Source organism: Passer montanus, unplaced genomic scaffold (genome assembly GCF_014805655.1).
Source record: "Passer montanus isolate IOZ18808 unplaced genomic scaffold, ASM1480565v1 scaffold79, whole genome shotgun sequence".
Taxonomy (NCBI): Eukaryota; Metazoa; Chordata; class Aves; order Passeriformes; family Passeridae; genus Passer; species Passer montanus.
Genome location: NW_024373145.1, coordinates 2,134,155 through 2,157,533, shown reverse-complemented (window position 1 = coordinate 2,157,533; position 23,379 = coordinate 2,134,155). Strand labels below are relative to the sequence as shown.

The 23,379-nt window shown below is 40.6% G+C and overlaps 1 protein-coding gene across 1 annotated transcript in view; it reads left to right on the top strand.

Moving 5' to 3' along the window:
• The window catches only part of RFX6 (regulatory factor X6), a 33,278-nt gene extending 25,586 nt beyond the window's left edge, over window positions 1-7,692 (top strand). Inside the window, exons 14-19 of the mRNA XM_039731586.1 lie at window positions 1,751-1,868; window positions 3,004-3,126; window positions 4,373-4,582; window positions 5,108-5,617; window positions 6,563-6,781; window positions 7,526-7,692. Of these exons, the coding sequence (XP_039587520.1) occupies window positions 1,751-1,868; window positions 3,004-3,126; window positions 4,373-4,582; window positions 5,108-5,617; window positions 6,563-6,781; window positions 7,526-7,692 (1,347 nt within the window). The remainder of the gene's footprint in view (window positions 1-1,750; window positions 1,869-3,003; window positions 3,127-4,372; window positions 4,583-5,107; window positions 5,618-6,562; window positions 6,782-7,525) is intronic.
• Window positions 7,693-23,379: the final 15,687 nt, after the last annotated feature.

The following is a 23,379-nucleotide window of genomic DNA, read 5'->3' as shown; positions in this document are numbered from 1 at the left end:
TTATGTGTGCCTGCAGAATCACAGAGGGATTGCTCTGAGAAAGGTGAGCCAAAGTTGTTTCTTAGAGAAGCAATTCTCTCTTCCATGGCATTTAGGTGGTACTGTGTGTGGTATAAGTTACTGCAGCATGTGGATTCAGAAGTAGCTAGCCTCCTGAAGAATTTCTACATTTCAGGATGGAAGATACAGTTCTGTAGCTTTGTAAGGTGCTTAACTCAGTAACTGGTTGTTTTGATGGGATTCCTCTTCCCATCTCCAATTACCATGATGCATTTTCATCACAAGTATTTTATGTGCCTGTAGTTATGCAGGAATTAATAAACTACAGCTCAGAACAAAAGAAAGGATATTTTCTTATAGCTGAGTAAAAGATATTTACCCAATTTGTGATTCTAATTACTGTAAACTAGTAGAATGAGGTGTTACATATTGTTGGCTAATAGATGAACACTGGTCTTCTCACCAGACTTTTTTTTATCTGAAAATGCAATATCTTATTCATCATTTCAGGTAGGATCTTGATATGAATGGGTGCAAAAAGATGAGACAGTACAGTCAGCATCAACTGGCTGGCAGAAGAAAGACTGCTACTTACAGGAAAACCATAGGCATGCCCTTTTCCTTTCTTTGCCTGTTTTTCCAAATTTCAATGGAGGCAGTGATAATTTCTTGCTTTTTAAAGTTCTCTGAGTTTCCTAGCAATTGCTGACACAATTGCTGACACTGTGAGCAGCACAGCTTTGGATTACTCAGGACAGCAGAGCCAAAGCAAGTCCTCATATACACAGAAATCTCCCTAGGCAAAAAAAAAATCCCTTTGAAGCTGAGTAGTCTCAATTTATTTTAGACTGGAGTGATTGTGGTCTAAATTTCATTCCACAATTTCAGAAGACAATTCCTGATAAGCAAGTCAGACAGAAAAGGTGAAGCAATTCTCCATTCAGCATCTACTATGTGATACCATATTGTTAAAGCTAATGAGTATGGTTCCTAGAATTGTTTTCCTGTATTTAAGGGAAGAAGTACTAACAAGTTTTGATATGAAGCTAGGTCAACTTGAGCAGGAGCTAATCATTTACAGAACATGTAATCCTTCCACTGCTGTTTGCCTTCTGTTCATGCTAAAGTGTGGCTACTGTCAAGCCCACACATCTTCTTTCTGCTTGCTGTTTGAGAAAGTAACAAGGTATTTGTTACCACACAAACAAATCACTGCCAGAGCAAAGTGACTGTATGAAATGAGCAGTATTGAAAGCATCACTTTGATCATCATGATGGTAACATACCATTCTGTAAGAGAGATTCTGACCAGTATTACACAGATTAAATTAAAGTACAAAGACTAATTTCTATTCTCTGTTTTTATGGGATAACAGTGCCAGAGGGTGGGACCATCCTTTCTTCCTTCCTGCCTCCCAGCCTCCCTCTCCTCCTCACCTCTATAGTTACAGAACAACTTGACACCTTTAATAGTAGAACATGGAGTACTTTATGTCCCATCAGGCCCAAGCAGTAAGCAGTTTGCTTCATCTGACATTGACAGACAACATTCTGTGATTGCACTGGAAGGAGTGGAGCCTGCTATTTTACCAAGTTAGGTCACACAGCAGGGAGATAGTTTGAATCAGGCAGCTTGATTCACATCAGTCTGAGTTAAGGAGTCCTTAACTCTCAAGGATATTCAGTTCTTCTCTCCTGTTGGCACAAAGCAAGTGAGCATTCCTAACAGTATTTTACTGTTCTCTTTCAGGCAAGCAAGCAAAATGGGAGGTCTTTAAAGAAGAGAGCTCAAGACTTCCTTCTGAAATGGAGCTTCTTCGGTGCTCGAGTCATGCATAACCTAACTCTAAACAATGCATCAAGTTTTGGTACCTGAACTTTATAAAGACACTCATATTTTGTACATATATGTTCAGCAATTACCAGCTTTCCACTATTTCCTGTGCTGAGGAACCCATCCTAATCTAAAAATTATTTGATCAAAGCCACAAATACTGTGTGATGTATTTTTCAAACTAATATTTCACAGTAAATGCTAGCAATATTTTGCTGGTGACCTCTGTCATAGGCTTGTTTGTAAATGGTATTTTTCTTTTTAATTGCTGTTTTGGTACTGCTTTGATATTTAAGTGCTAGAAACTTTGTTTGTTTTAATATTGCAATGACCGCATATCTCAGTGTAAGAGAAAATGTAAGAGAAAAAAGATTTAAATTATTGGTTTTACCTGTGGATCAGTTTGGTCAAAAAATGCTGTATATAAGTTTAAAACATAGTATGTTTTTAAAAAAATTTAAAAAAAAAAACAAACAAAAAAAAAAAAACAACCCCAAAAAGAAATTGGCAGTCATCACACACTTAATTCTGGAATCAGCAGATGATCGATTTAATAGTGTTTGTGGCTTTTAAAAATTTAGGGTCCCACATGCATCTTTAGGAATGTTTACATTTTTGGGAACACTCAGAAAGAGCCTTATATAAGAGAGAAGATGGCAGAGCAAGTGAAACAAACTCTAGTATGCAATGTCATATATTTAGCCATACGTATATTGTTATTTAAAATTCAGAGGGTATTTGAAATTACTGTAGGGACACATATTGTTTAATGTGATATATCCCTGAAATAAGGTCAAAGACTTTACCAGTTATTGTCTGGTTATTTAGCACAAGGCAAACAGAAATAGAGCAGAGGCATTCTAGCAGACTTCAGCCTTATCTAGTTCCACTGTGTGCTCTCTTCAAGTATAAAGCATGTCTCACTTTCATCAGTATTTTTCTTTGATGTAATTAGTGGTCAAATAGCCTACAGGACAGTAAACAATTGAGCTAGGTGGGCCAGTGCAAAGAGAGATTAGAGCTAGAAGTTAGGCACTATTCCTTGTTGGTCTTGCCAGGTCATTTAAAGTCCACAATTATTTGTTTGTTTCACTGGCTTCTTGTGGAGTGGTGAGAGATGGTCACAAAGATAACTCAGCTACTCTCTCTCTCTCTTTCTCCTCCAAAAGGTTCTTTTCATTTGATCCGCATGTTACTAGATGAGTACATCCTGCTTGCCATGGAGACACAGTTCAATAATGACAAAGAACAAGAACTCCAGAATCTACTGGACAAATACATGAAGAATTTAGGTAACTAGAGCTTACTTCTTTGTATTCCAGTATGTTTAGGAATTGATGTATTTGTTTAAGCAGAAGCAAGTGTACAGTGTTCTCCTGAAGGTGTGGTTATGTGCAACATTGTCAAATTCTCCGAAAGTTTGTGACCATTCACTCAGCAATTCATGCCCACCTTCCTACCACAATTCAGTTCACAGCATTTTGTTGGAATGTCAGTACTAAGGATCACTGAAATTACCTTGGATGCAGCAAAGACTTGTAGGTACATCTGAAGGGCCATAAACTGAAGTGCAAAAAGAGGTATAAGTAGCAGAAAGGGCAGGAATTGCTAATCCATTTTTTCCCCAAATCTTAAATATGTAATTACAACTTCAACCAGGAATCTATTAACTGTTTCCAGAGTGCAAATATCCCTTCATCCCAACATCAGAACACAAGTTTGGAGCCCTATTTATCATGTGGTTGAAGTATTACTTTATGGAAGAGAAATAAAATTGTTTGAAAACAGTATCCTTAACATTTTTCATCTACTAAGCTTCTTCAAAGTTAGACAGTTTGAAATCATATGTTTCAGGTCCTTTGCTATAAAAAGAATGAAGATTGATTTGAATCAAGTTCTGGTCCAAATTAATAATGAAAATTCATTGAAACTTCAGAAACTTGCAGAATTATTTTTTATTAGTATCAGCACTGGCAGTCAATCCTTAATTTTTTGGTTATTGTTACTCTAAATCTGCACTTTACTACAGGAAATATGCATAGAATTTGTCTGACAGTAAGCGCTGCACTTCTTTCAATTCAGCCTCCAGAAGAAAAACTTGGCCTGCATGACAGTTGCCTTATCCTTGTGTGTTTAGGTGAAGTACTTGAAACCATAAGGTAAAATCATGGTTTCCTCTGAAGAACAGCAAAACTGACTTTATCAATAGTCTGCAAAAAGCTGAAGAACTCTTGAGTATAACAAATGTTTTTCTCTAGATATCAATATGAAAAGAGAGTTCAGGAATTCTAAAGTTGCCATTGTTAGTTCTTTAGGATGAAATGTTGATCCTGATTCATTCTTAATACACTTACTTTGACTTCATTGTTGACATTTACTTCAAGGAAATAAATCTGATTCATGCTTTCAATATGATGGCTTCAGTAAGGAGCTGAAACTGTGTGATGTAGATCTATGGTCAGGGAAAATGATGCAAAGAGAACTTCTGTGCAGTGAGGGTACATAACAGCCAACAAGGGTTTTCATTTACCCTTCCAGATGCAAGCAAAGCCACCTTCACTGCATCACCAAGCTCTTGCTTCCTAGCAAATCGCAACAAAGCCGCTCCTCTGCCCAGTGACACTTCAGTCAAAAATGAGTGCCTAGGAGAGCAAACCTATGTGTCCTTGTCAGCTGGCCAGCCCAGCAGTGCACCTCCTGGTCTGAACCCCTTCACCGCAGGAGATGGGGACAGTATGCAGCTGACAGGTGTGTATCAACTCTTCCATCTTCTCCTTCCCTAATTTGATTGTTAGTCTTTCAGTTCGTGGCAGCATGTTGCTGTAGGACTAACAATGACCACATGCATTTATGAAGACCTCTAGTAAACAACATTTCATGAGCTCACCTTCTGTGGAGATTTACAGAAGTCAGCAATTGTAATTACCCTTTCAGTAATAAATAATTCCTCTTGGAAAAATGGTAAAACTATCTTAGAACTCTTGGCTTGGTGAGGTTCTTGTGAGTAGAGAATGAGCAGTAAACCTGGAGCACATGAGGAGTGTAACTGTTGGGAATTCCCACTGAATGTGGCACCTCTAAGCTGAAGAATGAAAGGGAGAAGTTTTATACCCTGAAGCCATGAAATTAAAGCTGTGAATTATATAGGTGGGGGCCAGTGCATGTCTTTTGTAAAGGTTTCAAATGGTTATCTGCACTTCATTAAAGGGTTTGTGTCTTAACAACAGTACTGAGGTATGGACACTAATCACAGTTAATGTTTATTGATTCCAGATCAAATGGAGCTGTCTCAAAGCACTGGTCACCTCATGACTCCACCCATCTCACCAGCCATGGTCAGCCGAGGAAGTGTGATCAACCAGGGGCCAATGGCTGTGAGACCTCCCAGTGCAGGTCCCATGCTATCGACACATTCACAGTGCTCTTCCTACTCAGAACCCCTTTACCAGACTTTGTCACAGACTAATCAGAATTACTATGGAAACAATTCCAACTACCAGGCTATGTTCAGGACACAGGCCCATTCCACTTCAGGAGTTTATGACCAGAGAGCAGAGCCCAGTCGATTCAATGCCTTGAGTGAACAGCAGTTCTCCAGAGACTACTTCAGCAACAGTTGTGCCGTGTCTCCCTACAATGCCAGATCCCCTTCCAGCTATGGTCCCTCTAACATGTCTCAAGACACACACAATATGCAGTTTCTGAATAGTGGGAGTTTCAATTTCTTGAACAACTCAGTATCTTCATGTCCAGGAGCAGCTTATCCTGCTAATGCTTCCAATGGTATTGATACATATTTTCTTTTTCCTTTTGTTTCTCTTTCGTTGCTGGAGTAAAACACCTTTTCTCTGCATTTTTTTCTATGGAAGATGTATTTCAGCTTTTATTTATACATTCCTGTTTTTCGCTTCTCTGATAACACACAGAGATTGTAAAGCAGCTTAATAAGCAACTTAAGGGTTTATTTTCCTCTGGTGAATTCTCAGTTGACCTCAAATTTATCTGCTGCCCTATGTTAATCTTCCTTTGGTATCACCACCATATCTTGCACAAAGGAAGCAAAACCAGGACGATCTTATGGTTTAACAATATATTGAAAAGCCCCCAAAACATTTGCTATGAAACAGAGGAGATACAAGATAGTTTACTTCAGGGATCAGCATAATGGACCATTTGAGTTGCAGGGTGGAAAGAAGTATAAAAATGTGCACTAGCAATAGTTTGGGACTTTGTCCCACTCATTTCTCAAACTTCAAAGGTAAAATTACTGCTTCAGTGGTATAGTCAGCAAAACACCTCCCTCTTCTGGACGAAAGACACAGTGGAAATGTTACTTTCATGTGGATTTGTCTATGCAGGGAGTGCATATTACCCTGCAGATTTTCTTTCCTTCATTGCAAGCTTCATAAGGAGGCACTGAACTCTGCATAGGACTCCCCGTGGTATCTCTTAAGACCAATGATTGCAGGCTATGTTTGATTCTGAAATTAGAAGGAAAGAAACTGAAGGCATGACTGAACCCTTACCATATTTTGGTTTCCTTGTTACCACCTCTCTTTTGGATCTGTCTTTACATATGCTGCTTATTTTCCTGAGCTGTGTGTGTATATAAATAATCTTATTGTGAAGGGCTTCATCCAATAACAACTACTGTTTTTCCAAGGTTGTCACAGGCTCATACACTACCCCGTAGTTTCATTCATCTTCTTTTTTTCAATCTTCAATTAGGATATTATGGAAACAGCATAAATTATTCAGAATCTCACAGACTTGGAACAATGGTGGACCAACATGTTTCTGTAATCAGCAGTGTCAGCAGCATTCGGCCACTGCCATCCTACAGTGATGTACATGATCCACTGAATATCTTGGATGACAGCAGAAGAAAGCAAACAGGCTCCTACTACTCAGATTCCTCACCTTCTATTGTCTGCCGGACCCCTATGTGTAAGTACAGCCAACAACTGAGGAGCAGCTGTGAACTTTTCACTATCCTATCAAATGCTGGGTATTAAATTGTAGCTCCTGTACACTGTATATGAAATGAAACATAGAGGTGAAGCAGCTCGGTACTTAGGATGTGTTTTCCTTAAAACTGAGTTTAATAAATTTGCTTCCATAAGGAGATCTATAATCCATTGTCTAGGAGCAGTAGAATGATTGGCCTGAGTTGCATAAAAATATGTATTAGAAAGCACTTTCTGATTATTAAGTAAACTAATAATAGACTGGGCTTTTCTAGAGTCTCTTGGAGATCCTCACTGTCAAACAGATCAAGTGAATCCTGGGTCAGGGGTGTCTCAGTATATACTTCCTGTGCTCTGGTCCCCCATTCTCTGCTTCAACAACTGTGTAATAGGCAAAGCTCCCACTGACAGTGAATTTTAGGCAGAAATACTGAATCCTGAAGGGTTTGTTTTGCTATATGCCTTAAACAAATAGCAGCCAAGTTGGGTCTCACATTCCAAAAACGATTGCATGGAAGATATAAACTAGGACACTTTATTTCTACACAAGATTACACCTTCCTACTGCTTACCTGTTAATCTTGCACAGAAGATCAGACATTTCTGTCCTTCAGATAATGTACCTTGTAGATAGGAGTTTCCATCAAATGAAACTGAATTGTGATTTCTGTTAAATTCAATAAATTGAAAATTTGCAGTGACGGTAACCTTTTTTTCCCCACAGCTTCAAACTTGCAAACCACATCTTCTTCACAGTGTATGTATGGAGCATCTGGTCAATTCCCTTCCCAGGAAAATCTGGAGGTCCATGCCCCACCAAACAGAGATATGGTGCCATCTTTACCACCAATCAACACTGTCTTCATGGGAGCAGCTGCTGGAGGAACCTGAGAGAGACGTGTCTGTGCCCTAAGCTTACTTTCCAATCCCAGACATTCAGGCTGTGATGATAATCCCCTTTCCAAGTTGGTGGAAGATAAAAGTAGTACATATAGTTGTTAAAGAAGCCATTTTAGCAATGTTATCAGCTCTCCACATACAAAAAATAGCTATATTTAGATTGGGTCCTGCTTATGAATCTCTCAGGATTGCTCTCACCATTACAGATTTTCAGTCAGAAATTCAGGGTAAGCAGAAAGAGACAGTGATTCTTGCACGCGAGAATAAGTTGTAAAGAAATTATTACATCTATTCCTAATTTATTAAAAATGCTATTTTAGTGTTTCCCTTATATCTTTTTTATATATATAAAATGTTTATTTAATGCCTGTGTTGCTCATTATTTATTAGGACCACAGAGTAACTGTTTACTTTTTCATATTTGACAGATTGTCAAATGTATGTATCCTACCTCCTATGGAAATGTTTACAAGGTCAGTTTTTACTGTTTTAAATGAAACTAAGCCAAACTATAAAGTTTTCTACTGTTGTTCTCTGGAAAGTCAATTTCAAATGTTTAGTGCCTACTTGTGTAAGTGAAAGTCCTCAGGAAATAAATAAAACATATTATGGAGACTTTATTTCTCTTCCTCTTAAAATAAAACCAACAAAACATGTAAATATCATAAGCTAACTAACTGCAGTAGCCTGCTACTGTAGCTGGATAACTGAAGGAAATGAAACTATGCTAGTAAATGTCATGGGATTTCAGAATTACCTGTGGTATGAGCCCAAAGTTTTTTCTGATGGAAATCCATAAAAATACATTCATCAGCTTTCACTGGTTTAGGGCAACTGTGTAAACTGAGACTGAAAGTAATAAAGATTATTAAAAAATTTGCAACCCTTCAATAGCTATTTTAATTTTAAAAAGTGTTTTACAGATGCCATGATAATCTGTGCACAAACACACATTTATTTATGTTTCTGGAGAAGCCAAGAATATTCACTAGTGGTGTTAGAGAGGACAGAGAAGAGAATACACTTACAAAACAAACTTCTTGCTATGCATTCATGAAATAGCAGGTGTAATTTTATAATCAGATTATCCCAACACCAGACTCAGGTTTGGATTTAAATCCATTCCCATTCAGTCCATTAAATATATGCTGAATATTGTAGAAATTAAGAAAAGTGCATTTTTGGTGGAGGAAAATGGATGATACCAGGATGAAGCTTTTCATTCCAATTCTGTAAAACTTCCTTCATTATCTCTATTTGAGAAGTCTGCAGAAAAGCAATCAAAAACATTGGCTTGGGCTAGGTTGTGAATAATTCTGGATATGAAACACTTTATGTAGGAAAAAAGACACCATAGTTCAATAATTGAGAAGTGGAAGACTTCAGCTCAATTGCTTCCTAATTCAGGATGAAGACTTAGGCTGTGACCAAAAGTACTATAAAGGTGGGAGAAAGCTTTGGTTTCTATACAAATTCACAATGAGATGTAATGGTAACACAGATTTTTCAATATTTATTGGACAAAGATTTGTAGCAAATGAAGTAAGTACTGCAAAAGAGTTCTTTCTTCATGACTGTTTGGGATGTATTTTGTCCTAAAATTAGTCCTATAAAAGTCAGGCTCCCTCCCTATGTATGCAGATCACCTCTATAGTCAGTGACAGGAGAGGAGATACCTCCTGTTCCAAGGAGTTAAGATGGGAAGGGGAGTACGATGGTGAGGGATATGCCACCAGAGCAAGGGATATGTCACTATCCTGAGACCCTTGGCTCCCTCAGCTAACCAGTGACATGGCACAAGTAATTAATTTAAGGTCAAAACTTCCAGATTGTTGAACGTATGTGAGGGGAATATGTAGAATTTAGAGAAAGTAGGCAATCACTAGCAGACAGGGGCTTAGTCCATTAGGCTCTACACAAAATAAACGCTGTGTACATAATTTCTCATATAGGATATGGGATTTATATGCATCATTTCCAGTAATTTTATTGTTGATATGTAAACCATTTTTCACTGGGATTTGTTGGGTTTTCTTGGGTTCCCCCCCCCCAATAAATTGCTATGTCTTCATATCATCTGAGATAAGATATGATCGTATGTCATTAAATGTGCAGATTCTCCAGAAGTCTGCAGAACGCAAAGTAGCATGAAGTGCCACACTGTTGGAAATTGCAGTTCATTGTCAAGAGCAAACAGCAATAAAAATATTCTAATATTCAAATAGCCAGTTGAGAGAATTCTCTCATAATGCTTCAGAACAAAACAAACCCATCATAATTGTAACTAGCAAACCCAAATGAGAAATTTCCATTTTATGACCCATTAGTTCAATCAAATAAATGGTTTGATGAATTCAGTATGTTTTGTCTGTATAAAATGAAATAACTCATAGCTTTTGTGAATAGCCCTTGGGAAGATTTTATCTTTTGTGTTGTAACAGCATTACAGTAAATTATACGAAGAATGAATGGAGTTGCTATTTGGTGGTTTTGTATTAGTAAGTTCATTTGCATTTCTGTGAATACATTAATACATTGGTATTAATACATGCCTAGAAATCTCTGTTAAAAATTGTACTTATTGAGTTCAAGCAGTGTCAAATGAATCTTTCCTAAAGGAAAAAAACAAAGCCTTTTTTTTTTTTTTTGAGAAAGAAACATGAAAAATTAAACCTTTTTGATCTAATTGTCAGTAGCAATTACTCTGAACTAGGGCTAGGAAAGGTAAAAGAGGTGGGTGAGCGAGTCAAATGTGCTTCCACTTCTAAAGTAAAAGTTATTCTAATATAAATGATATCAACCAAGATGAAGCAATATTGGAGAAGAACCAATTGTCTTGTGTGTCATAAGCCCATGCCCTCGCTGTGCAGAATTTGTGCTAGAAGAGGGGTGCAATTCTTTGATCCTGAAGGTAATTAGGACCATGGGAATATTTCTTCAAACTCAAAATTTACAAGAAAGTTGACTTTTACCCTTAAATGTGCAGTGAAAGCACAGTGAAATGACTTGCAAATGGTAAACCTGTGTAGTGTTCTGTCATACCACACACCAAATCACTGATCAGATCAACATTGTCTCCATCTTGTATATAAGTGATTGTTGGTCACTGAGAGAAAGGGAATCTTTGGTGCAGAGCCATTTAGCAGAATCTCGTGCCTGGTGCAGACTATTAGAAGGTCACAGATACACAGGGGTAGGAACTGAGTGGACTTTAAGCTTATGGAGCAATAAACAATGGTACAAAAAATCCCTGCTCTTAGAGCACTTGGAGGAAACCTGTAGAGATATTGTCAGACTTAGAAAAGCAGATATTTGACACTAAAGAATCAATACAAGTCATTAATGCCATACCTGTGGACAGAGGTGAACTGCTACAGGCTGGGCATCCCACACCATCAACATTAGTATCCTAAAAGTAAAACTGGCCATCAAGCAAAACTTAAAAGGGTTGAAGCTGCCTGCTGGTGATTAGATCAGCATAATTCAGGAGGCTGAACCTGCTTTTGAAAACTGAGGATAGATTAGAATTAGTTTTAGGTTAAATATGCTCCAGGTTATAAGTAACAGGCTTTTGTATGAATAGTTTTGGGCTATGGTTTAACCGAAATCACTAACCTAATTTTACAGTTTGGATTAAATTCTGTATTAGCCAATGGATGTAGCCTAGGCAAGAATGGGCTGGTTGATGTGGGCCTTAGGACTGTTGCAAATAAGGGCTGGTAAAGCTATGGTAAATTGCCTGTCTGAAACAGGTTGTAGGTTTAGTTTCCATCCTGTTTGTAGGATTTGGGAATATCTATGACTGATTTTATGGGCTTGGATTCAGGCTATGTTGTTGGATGAGCCTGTATAATGCCTGAGCTTGGCTTGTGTCTTTTGCCATAAAGGTTTGCACTGTGTGTTTAACTTAATATAGTTAATTCTTGCACATTTGATGCTTTCTTGCTAGTGATGTACTCAGGATGGAGGTTAAATCTGATTTATCTTTGGCATAAGGGTTAACTTCAGAGGTTGGGTCAGCATGAAGCTGAGACCACAAAATATTGTTGGATTTAGAAGTGGCCATCAAGCTTGACTTAACGCTCTTGCTCAGAGGGACCCACAAACTATGCTGAATTCTAGGGAAAAAAAACAGATTGTAGAGAGAACAATATAGATTACTATTGTACTCAGAACTTTAATTATTATTGATTTAGAACAGGCAAAAGTGAGGTGTTTCTGCATGTTTCTGAATGTTTAGCAGGGGCTGTTGAGCTTACGCAAAGCTTACTTTCAGACCAGATGATCTAGTTATAATTCTAAGGTCTAGCCTTTAGACTTAGAACTGATTTGAAATTTACATTTGAAAATGAAAGAAGACTGGCCATTTAGGATAAAGCCAGATCTAGAAGGAACAAGTGAGACTAATTTGGAGTTTTAAGTGATAGAAATCACATTATCAATCATACTTCTGAGGCTGGCATTGTGCAATCTGAAGTTATGGCTGGGGTTCTGGCCAACATGAAGCAATTAACCTGAACTAATTATGCATTTAATACCTTCAAGGATTTAGGGTTATTACTGACATTAATAAGAGTCTTTAGTTCTAGACAAGAGTTGAAGTAAAAGTCTAGGACTAGGTCAGTAATTGTGTAATGCAGGATCAAGTAGTAATTGTGTAATGCATGTCTAAGTAGTCATTAGCTGAAACTTCTTTGATGGATAGGAGATGCATCTTCCACAACCTAAGATGAGAATAATACCTTTAACAGAAGGATTGTAGGACCTGTAGCCTCAAGAGAGATTCTGCAACATTACTAAGGCTTAGACCTCAAGTAACCAACACTACTGGGATGGTGAAAGGTCAGCAAAGCAGGAGATCTTACTGCAAACTCTGCTGCTTCCATGGTCACCAGACATTTGCAGCAACTACAAGTCTCAGCAGAATCCCTTCATGCAAGGACCTGAGGCCTTATGCCAATGAAGGCATAAGCAGGCAAAACAGGAGGAAAGCAGGCCTGGGATCTGAAATATCATGCCCATTGCAAAATGAGAGTGACAACAAATACCATTTCTCTGCATTTGGATTCTTTGCTATTTACACAGTTTTTTTCCCATTTAACAATGGCTGCATGTTACAATGTTGCACGGAGCAGTGGTTACACAACTGGGAACACGTAAAAGATTATATTAGCAACTGAACTAGGAAAATCTACTTCCCTTCCTTTTGGCTTAGTTGATTATTATCCCTGATCAAATAAAGGACCACATGTTCATACTGCCCTTGTGCCCTGGTTGCTGCAGTAAAAAGAGACATACAGTGAAATTTAGAGTACTATATGTCTTTTTGATATCAAGTTCAATTTTCCATGCAATTCAGTTTTGTACAGACTTCATTGTTTAGTCACTTGTTTTGCAGCAAAATATGTAAAGATCATTCTAAGTTTACTAAAATGACATGTTTTTGAAAATCTCCATTGCAATAAAAATACTACCTGTGTGTAATATGGTAATAGGCCTTCCTCTCTTTCTATTATGGTTTACACCAAGCTTCATCTTCAAAGTATGATAACCTTCAAACACGAGGCCAGATGTATGTAATCTTCTAACAGCACCATTCCCTTGTTTCTAAACATTTTTTTCCTATGTAGGTGTGCCATCCCATGACTGACCTACTGGGTCTGTGCTCCTCCACACCCAATCCACAACAGCTGTGATTTTCTGACAGTCCCCAAATTTCAGTTCTAGGTGAGCACTTGCATTTTAGAGATCACATGGCCAATCTCCAGATATGCTTCAGATAGCAGTGACCCAACTTCTGGCTCCTGAGAAAGAACTGATGAAGTATTTTCGGTGCCCTGGATGTAACAGTTCTCTTTCACTTCTGAAATTACCAAAATATGTGTCATTGTATGATTGATGGTGGGGGCTATGTCTAAGGAATTTTTGAAGAGAATATAAAACGTTTCCTACCACTAAGTTTCTGTTAGAATTGAAAAGTGAGTTTTAGTCTAAGTAAAAGCTATGTGGAAAATTCTTGGGAAATTAATTTTTAAAAGAGTGAAATATTGAGGATGAAACTGAAATGGACTCAGTCCATAGTACTGGGGAGATAACACTTCACTTAAATCAATAAATACTAACTAAGCCATAGAATAAGTTTGATATTGAGCTATTCCAGCTGGTCATGGTTTCTGCTCATTTGTAAGAAAATCAGATCTCTGATCCTGCTCCAAAGTTTGCATGTAGTGGAATGGTGCTATCAGAGGAAACTAAAAATATATCTATATAGTCAGCTTGGTTTTCTCCTCTGTTTGCAGAGTGATCTTTATCTCCTGACTGTACAGTCAATCCTCTGCAGTTATGCTCATGCTTCAGCCTTTAACCAAGCAGAAAAGTAGGGAAAAAACCAATATTTTGTCCACTGCAGTGTCCACATCTTCTCTAGGTCATCAGTGTGATCTCCATCCCTTCACAGTCTTTCAAGGGGAGCCTTCCAGATCTCCTGCTGCATCCAAAGAGCTGGGAATGACATTCCCACTACTTCTGCCAGCAGTCAAGACATGATGTATCACTGTCCCTGAGGACAACTCAGATGAAAGCAGAGCTGTATTATTTAGGCCTAAAACTTTGTCCCTTTCTCATCTATCTCCAGGCAAAAATAGTGTTTGGCAGGTGGATGTTCCTAAGGAATGCTTTTGCTCAGCAAGTCCCTTTCCTTAGCCCTTGCTGCTCTTAGACATTCTTAGAATTGTGGCTCACATGATTTCCATGAGCCTTTCCATGACTGCTGGTCTCACATTTGAAAATGCTATCCTCCATTCTTTTGTCTTCTTGAGAATTCTAAAGGTAAGGCAAGGCTTCCACATCTGCATTCAGTTTCTCAAGTAAGCAAACAGTTCTTCTGAAGTGTTGCACACTCAGCAGTTCCTGCAGGCTGGCATTAATGAAATGGCTTTACCAGGAAAGTGCATGGTGGAGAGCCATGGAGATAAAAACATAACTCAGAGTGGGGATGGGTGGGGATGGGCACTGCTCTCACTTCATGTCACTGGCCTACAGCAGCACTGGGTCAAATGCTACAGTTTTCCCCAACTACAGCATGGCACAATGGGGTCCTGACTTAGGCAAAGAAATCGTTACAGTGGGATTGAAATTAGTGAAAGCAAATGTAATTGATAACAGTGACTACTGCTGTCACATGGGGTGGAAGTAAATGGAATTTTTTTGCTATCTACAATCACACTGCATTCACCAGTTTTCTGTCAGCCTTCAGGAATTTTAGTGAATTAGTGATTTCCCTGTGAGGGGTTCATGAAGTGAGTCAGTGGGACAAGCAGTTTGAGACACACCAAAGGGTGGCCATCCCTCTATCAGCTTCAGGAGTCCTGGAGACCTGACACTATATAAACAGCAAAAATTTGTCTCTCTCAAGATCTGTTTTATCTGTTTTGTCCCTCAAGAAGAGTTTAAAAAGCTGTAGTGCCAAACAAAATTAGGCTGAGACTAAAGCACAGGTCTATGCAACCTGTGTGACAGACATGATATGTGGGAGAACATTCGGATCAGAGATTTAGGTATATTGAACATTTGCTGCCTGATTTAGCAATTTGATCTGTCCTGAAAGAAAATTATTCTTTGGCAAATTAGAGGGGGAAAGAAAGTGATTTTTGATGAATACAGCTGGGAAGATCCCCTGCCAATTCACTCTCTCTTCTCTTTTCAATAACTCAGGCTTATGTGACAAGATGTGAGAGTGCGTTTGTCTCTCTCACATGTTGGTCAAAAGAGCTCTGCCAAGCTGACTGCCAGAAACAGAGTGCAGGTGAATACACAAAACTGGGGCAAGACTAAACAAAACCAAAAGACATAATTAACCAAGGGGGGCACAGAATTGCCTGACCTAGTGTTTTAAATTCAGAGCAGCAAAGCAGGAAGCAGGAATCCAGCAAAAGCCCTGCTTCATCTGAACACACATTCAGCATGCATTTGGATCTGCTAAAACTGCAGACTAGAACAACTCATGAAACAAAACAAAAGAATCACACACAGCTGGAAGAAAGGAAATTGTTTTACCAAGGCAGAGAAAGATAGCTCAGGATTTAATATCTGTCTTTATTACTGTCGTAACTATTTCAACTAAGATAACCTTCTTTGCAATGACTTAGTTGCACTGATGAAGGCCCAGAATTTGGGGTTGCCAAGTACTGATGCTCATTTTGATGGCAATGCCAGATCATTTTACCCCTGGAACAATTTACTATGGCTTACTTCATACTAATTACTGCTTCTTGCAGGAGTAGGCAAATCCTGAGGTATTTGCGCAAAATTATACTGTGCTACTGTTTGAGCAGCATTAAGAACTTCAGCTACAAGGTGCTGAATTTCCTGGTCAGCAGGGGACATTCTTAGGTAGACCAACAGACACAAATAGCTTCTCTAAATCTGCTTCTCTCTCTTCTGCCTTAACCTTTTCTTCTTTTTTCTTTCCTTAAGCATGAAGGTCTTGGTGGTTCCACACAAGAGCAACCTCTCTTGCCAGCCTCTGCCCTGTTTGACCTGGGACTTCATCCCCTTTTCTTACTTCTCCCAGTGGAGGTTCCTGGCAAGGGCTGAGAAGTCAGTCACAAAAGGGATGTGCCCACTCTGGAGCCCTCTGCTTTGCTCCTGGGACAGGAGGAGCCAGGAGTGGAAGTCCTATGTGCACCTCCTCTCTCAAGGGGAGCAAATTCCGTGCACTTTTTGCAAGTTGTCTTAGAAAAAGGAAATTATCCTCATTTTTCCCTTCTATCCCCATCCTAAGTGGGGCTTTGCAATTAAAATCGTGATTGCATTTTATACTCAGAGAGGAGGAGCAGAGTGGGGGGTGGGGAAATTGCCATGTACCATAACAGATGGTTTAAGTGCGGTGATTACAAAATCCTGAAGTTAAAATAGTTTAATTACAAAGTCAATACTGCCTCCAACCTCTGCTAAGCCCCCAGAGTAAAAACAACAGACGGTATAGTGCAAACGGTAGGACAATATTTAACCAGAACTTTGCATTAGCTACTGCAGCACAGCTCTCCATCAGGCCTTCAGCAAACGGAAGATCAACTGATTTTCCCAGCCTGTATTTGTTAACCATCTCTGCCTCAGTATCAATGGGCAGCTCAGGGAGAGCCACAAACAATCCCAAGGAAATAAACTGCAATACTATACTGCACACAGAGGCTCAGCAGGGTTGTATGTAAAGTCCAGTGTTTCAAGGGTACCTAAGAGAACTACTAGCACCTTGTCAGGAATGAATACAGAGGTAAAAAAGATGAATGGGTAGAGGTATTTATACACTAAATGAAAATAAAAATCAGTGAAATAAATATTTTATGTGCTGAATTTTATAGAAAAAAAATAACAAGACATGGGCAGTCACAGGCAAAGAAAAAGCTGGGAATGATCTTAAATAGCCCAGACTTGTTCTTTCACGTGCAGGAAAAGCAGCAGCTCTATAAAGGGAGTTGTAAGGAAATGTCACTAAGCTGTGCTCTTGCAGCTGAGAGCCTTGGTGCTGGTCTTAGCCCAGTGTGTGCATATGCAGCATATTCTTTAACAAACCCTCCCTCTGTTGGCCTGTGTGCCTTATAAACACCCAGTCAAGCATGGAGCCAGGAGAGTCAGAGGAAGCTTGGCTCCACTTTGTTAGCAATATGCTAAAATCCAGTCCCCTCTGCCTCCATCATGACAGCATGAGGTGTCCACCTCATGAAGCACTGTGAGGAGCTGCTCATCCCCCTGTTTGGGTGGGTAAATCAGGGACTGGGCAAGCTGAAGACAGGAGATACAGACCTATGAAAGTAAAAGCCAAAAGAGGCAAGTGGGAGATCATCTTCAACTCTTTTTCTTACCACTGACCCCTGAGCAAAATCAAAAAGTAAAGCAGGGAAAAGGTGCTCCAAAAGTGATACTACAACATGGAGAAGATCTCACAACTGATTCTCTTTTATAATTTTTATTGCAGGGTTTGAGAGATAAAGTCTGACTTTGGGTGTTTGGGATCATAACTGCAAAGTCAAAAAAGAATTTCTAGTGGCTGATTTGTTTCTCTGGGGTTCTTCATGAGTAACATCATTTGTGCCAGAGAGATGCACTGGCTAAAATGAGGGGAAAGGATGCACTGCTCTATATAAGGGAAGATCCTCTGTAATGGTAAGGAGGAAAGAGGAAACATTCCTAGGACCGGATCCTTCAGGTTGCTGTATATTCCAGTCCAGCTTTTAGAAAGTTAACTTTACATATATGAGTAGATTCATTGACTTTCAATTAAGACTAAGTGCATGTTGAAGTGCTTCATTTCATTAGAGTGGAAACAATCCTCTTTAATAGCTGAAAAAAGCCCCATAAATGAATGTTCTGGTGGAAATCACAAAAAGAATGGCACAGCAGTGACAACACAAAAACAGCTTGAATTCTTTTTATATGTGAATAGAAAATGCTTTTATTTTTTCCTATAATATGATAACAAATGGTTTTGTTATTAGCTATAATAGCAAATAGCACTCTGAAGTATATTGTAGAGGACTTAAAAATGTCTAGTAATTTCTTTAATTCTCAGGTTTGCTTCCTTTTTTTACCCTAAGCAGGTACTTGTAATGAGAAAATCAATACAAATAAATAAGGTATGGTCACAGCCTTATTTTAAAGATTTTTAAAAATTTTAGCTCGAGTGAGAGCCCATGAATTTGTATCTGAGCTCAGCCTCTCCCCACAGTGTGTGTTGGACACAGTTGCCATGACTGCTCTCAGGATAATCCTGTTTTTAAGCCAGTAGCTCTTTAGTGATTGCTCTCACCCACAACCCACATCATCAGGGACTGGTGCTCAGTGCCCAGTTCTGGGAGCAGGACTCTTCTCTGTCAGGAGATAAAGTACACCTTGAAAAACCTTTCCTGAACAGATTCTCTGAGGGAAAAGCTGTGAAGTGAAAGCATCTCCTCTGTCTCCTGAACTTCAACAGGAGCTAACAATGGCAGCTCTCTTCTGTGAGGAGCTGATTCCTACAGGTGTACATTATGTAGACCCCATAGATAAGAATATATAGGAGTTGGGATGCTAAAAGTCCAGCTGGGGTTTGGCAAGAATTCCTCATCTCTCCTGCACTGGCATTTTACAACTGACACAGTTTCTTTGTCTCAGTAACACACCAAATATCCACTTTTTTGGAAAAGGCCTTGTATCCTGAGGAGGGCACAAGAAAATAGGTAATTTTGAGTGATTTCAGCTTAGGTACTGCTAATCAGAGGCATTCTGGGAATACTGCAGTATTCGGCTGGGAATTTTGGCTGCCGTCATTGCTAGACAAGCACAGCCCCATGAAATGCATGCCAAAATCACAGTTATGATGTGTTTCAAGAAACACAACTCTTTGGGAGAAAGTGTGCCTGGTGATGGATTATAGCAGTGCTACTAAACCAGGCTGTCCAATGCCAGCTGTTTCACACAATGCACGTTTAGGATATGCCACATTAAATATTGGTTTCAGTAGAAATTTCGTGAGTAAATTAGGCAGAATTCAGTCCTGATGATCAGAGTCTTGATCTCACAGACTCACAGAAGACTGTGCCTGCAGATTTCCATTCTTTGTGGGATCTCTGCACTCTGAAGACAGCTGATTTCACTCCAAATTCTTTGGCAAGGCTTTGGACACACAGTGCTGGCACAGGGGCTATTGGTGCTGTCATTGCTGTTATCGGTGCTCTCGAAGCGCTCGGTGACGCTGCCGGGGATTACGGCTGTTCTGGCAGCACAGGGACAAGGAGGAGGAGGAGAAAGACAAGTTGTCACCACCCAAAGCTCGGCACAGGGGCTATTGGTGCTGTCATTGCTGTTATCGGTGCTCTCGAAGCGCTCGGCGACGCTGCCGGGGATTACAGCCCTGATGTTCTGGCAGCACCTCGGGCACAGGGACAAGGAGGAGGAGGAGGAAGACAAGTTGTCACCACCCAAAGCTTGCCCTCTGAAAGTCTGGAGGTGAAATGGGAGTGCCTGAAGCCTGAAATCTATCTGTGCAGCACACAGAGGAAGATGTATTTTTAAAAACCAAGCAGGAGGAATGCTGTTGTTGTAGACTGACCTTTTTTCCTCCCAACAAACATTTACCCAGAGTTGTCTCATGACTGGCCGACTTTTGTAATCCATTAGAAGGTGATGTTTTTGCATGACATGATCAAACACCAAACACAGCAGAAAGGCCATAACTATATCTAAAAAGCCTTTGCTTTGTCAAAGGCTTTCACTAATGCTAGCAACAAAATTATTGAGGTCTGTAATGAGCAGATCTCTTGTTAAATAAGCCTCCTTATGAGAGTGTTAAGCTTTATATCTGCTTTCAAATTAAACACTTTGGATTTATTAATGTTTCCTTTCCTCTCCAAATTTCTTTGTTGAGAAGAGGTGCTGGAGGAAATGTACTGGCAACAGTAGGATGTGAAGTATAGTTTAAAATACATTAAACATATGTTGATGGGGCCATTAGCAGAGTTTATAGATACCACCACCTGTCTCTTATTCCACTTGCCATTACTTTAGTGACAGAAATCATACTGTAAGAGAGGTGGTGTGCTACCATTAAATCTGTACTCCTGTGTCAGAAGGAACATAGCAGTAAATTCATGCCTTATTGCTAATAAGCATTTTCAATAATGGTTCACTTATTGAGCCATATACTTTTATTTATAAATAAACCTGAATAAATTAATAGAGCAGGGGCTAAAGAAAAAAATACCCCTCTGAGTTTGGATTCAAAAGCGTCTCTGAATATCTGAGAGGGAAACCCTTTGCCACTACAAATACTCGGCGGGGCACTTAATGCTTTAAAAAATACCCCTCTGAGTTTGGATTCAAAAGAGTCTCTGAATAGCTGAGAGGGAAACCCTTTGCCGCTACAAATACTCGACGGGGCACTTAATGCTTTAGTTGTTCCTTTCAAGCCAGCAAACATGATCTTAGAGCATCACCGCCAAGGGCATTCTTGGACCCACCACATGTAGGGTTTATTGCCTCTGGGTGAAACAAAAAAGGAAACTATTAAAGAAATCAAAATTAAAAAAATTAAAACCCAAACCAACCCAAGTAATAAAATAAAACTGCGATAAAGTACAGTAAAATGAATGACATAAAGTAAGGGAAGGCAAAGGAGCGCTGACGCCTGCTCGGCCCTGGGGTGCCCCCTGGCGGTGGCGGCGCGGCCCCGCAGGGCTCGGTGCGGAGCGCGGAGCGAGTGCGGAGCGGGTGCGGTGCCTGCTTGGGGCGGAGCACAGTGTGGGGCGCGGTAAGAACGCGGGGTGCAGTGAGAGAAGGGCGCGGTGCGGGATGCGGAGCGCGGTGAGAGAAGGGCGCGGTGCGGGATGCGGAGCGCGGTGAGAGAAGGGCGCGGTGCGGGATGCGGAGCGCGGTGAGAGAAGGGCGCGGTGCGGGATGCGGAGCGCGGTGAGAGAAGGGCGCGGTGCGGGATGCGGAGCGCGGTGAGAGAAGGGCGCGGTGCGGGATGCGGAGCGCGGTGAGAGAAGGGCGCGGTGCGGGATGCGGAGCGCGGTGAGAGAAGGGCGCGGTGCGGGATGCGGAGCGCGGTGAGAGAAGGGCGCGGTGCGGGGTGTGCGCACGGGGCAGGCGCGGTGCGGTGCGGGAGGAGCGCGGAGCGCGCAAGGCCGTCATTCCTGAGGAGGTTCGGAGTGCGGCTCACAGCCGGCAGCGCTGTTTCTGAACCCATGATGGTGAGAGCCGTGCCCCGCCGCCGAGGAGCGCCAATTGCGCCAATTGCCCCCGGGTGCCGGCTTTTGCCGTCTTCCCGAGGGAACCACCCAGTGTTTGTGAGGCGGGGGAAATCCCAAAAGCGTCCTTGGTCTCATGGTTAAAAGGGACGCAGCAAAGCAGTCACCCCCCAGGAAGAAGAAGGGCACGAGTGGCAGGAAGGAAGGAGGCTGGTGCAGCCTCATGTAGCCTCAGAGGAAAGAGAGCGATGCCAAGTCTCAATACTGAGATGGGAAGGAGGGAAGAGACCGGGCAAAGACCTGTAGGTATTGAAGTTGTATCATGCATGTGGGCAAATGGTGAGTGCATCAGAAAAGGTGTGATTGTGCATTAAAAAAAAAAAAAAAAAAAAAAATCCCACAAACAAACAAACACCCCAAAAAACCAAAAAACCCCCCCCAAACAAACAAATAACAAACAAACAAACAAACACCCCAAAAAACCAAAAAACCCCCACCAAACAAACAAATAACAAACAAGCAAACAAACAAACAAATCCCAAACAAACAAAAAAACCCAAAACAAACAAACAAAAACCCCCAAAAAACCAACCAAACAAAAAAGCTTTCCTAAAAGTCAAGGTTGAATTTTGCAAAAACTGGGGAGAACCCAACTCGAAAGCAGCTCCCAGCAGCTCTGCTCCTCCTCTGAACCCAGCCTCAGTGCCCGTGGGTGTCCTCTGCACACGCACTCATGGCAAACAAAGCAGGTGTGAAGAAAGGGATGGGGTTCCTTGCAGAACACAAGTCATACACAGAGCAGCTGAGGGAGCTGGGGTTATTTACCCTGGAGAAAGAAGGCTTGGGGTGACCTTATGTCTCTCCACAACTACCTGAAATGAGGTTGTAGCAAGGTGGGTGTTGGCCTCTTCTCCCGCGTAACAAGTGATAGAACAAGTTTAGTGGTGAACCCGGGGCTGTGTTCAGAACTGGACTCAATGATCTCAGAAGTTTTTTCCAGCCTAAATGATTCTCTGGTTCTACTGTCCTTTCTGGAAAGAGAAGGAAAAATGTTGCTAGCCTTTGTTCCAGTAGGCTTTCTTTAGGAGAAGCCTCACGTTTGATCGGGAGATGGCAGCACAGTTCTGGAGAGCTCGAAAACTCCCCCACCAGCTCTCCCTGACAGCAAAACCTCAGGACTCTAAGGGAAGCAAAGCACCCTTCTGCTCACTGGAAGAAGAATTTAAAAGGGAAACCCATGCATATGCTCAGTAAATACTTGAACTGAACTGCTAAGAACCCAGTTAAAAATCTAAACTGAAATTGATACTGTGCATCAGAGTCCCTAAGCATCGTGAGGCACACATCTCACTCCAAAATTTCGCAAACTTTCACAAGAGAAAAAGAAACCTCCCTCTAGATGAAGTGGCAAAGATACAACTGGAGACTTCATTGTTTTAGTCCTTTTAAGAGTTTATATGGAAGTGTCCACCAACCCCAACAGAAAGACAAAACTGTGAAATGCCTCTGTCCTCTTTTCCAGCATAAGCCTCAAATGGGTAAAAAAATATTATTTAAACATTTGTTAGAGTGATAAGCAGGGCTTTATGTCAGACCCAAAAAGAATCTGCTGCTTGATGCAAACCCAGAACCAGACCTGTAGAAAACATGAAGTACCTGAAAAGTCAAACAAACCTGAGCAAAACAGAAATTGCTGCAAGTGAACTGTTTCTGACTTATTCCTAGATGAGCTTTCACTCAGGAGGTGCAGGCAAAGGTGTTAATATTAAGCCACATATTCTCCTTCTCTCTGGCCCCAGACTCAGGCTTGCTCAATCTGTGATTGAGGAATTCCCACTGACCTGCAGGTAGTGCCAGGAAAAAAATTTGTAATTCATTAAGTGGCGCTGAAAGTTTTTGCTGGAAGTGCCATCATGTTGACCGTGTCAGCATTTTCTAGAGCTGCTCTACCTGA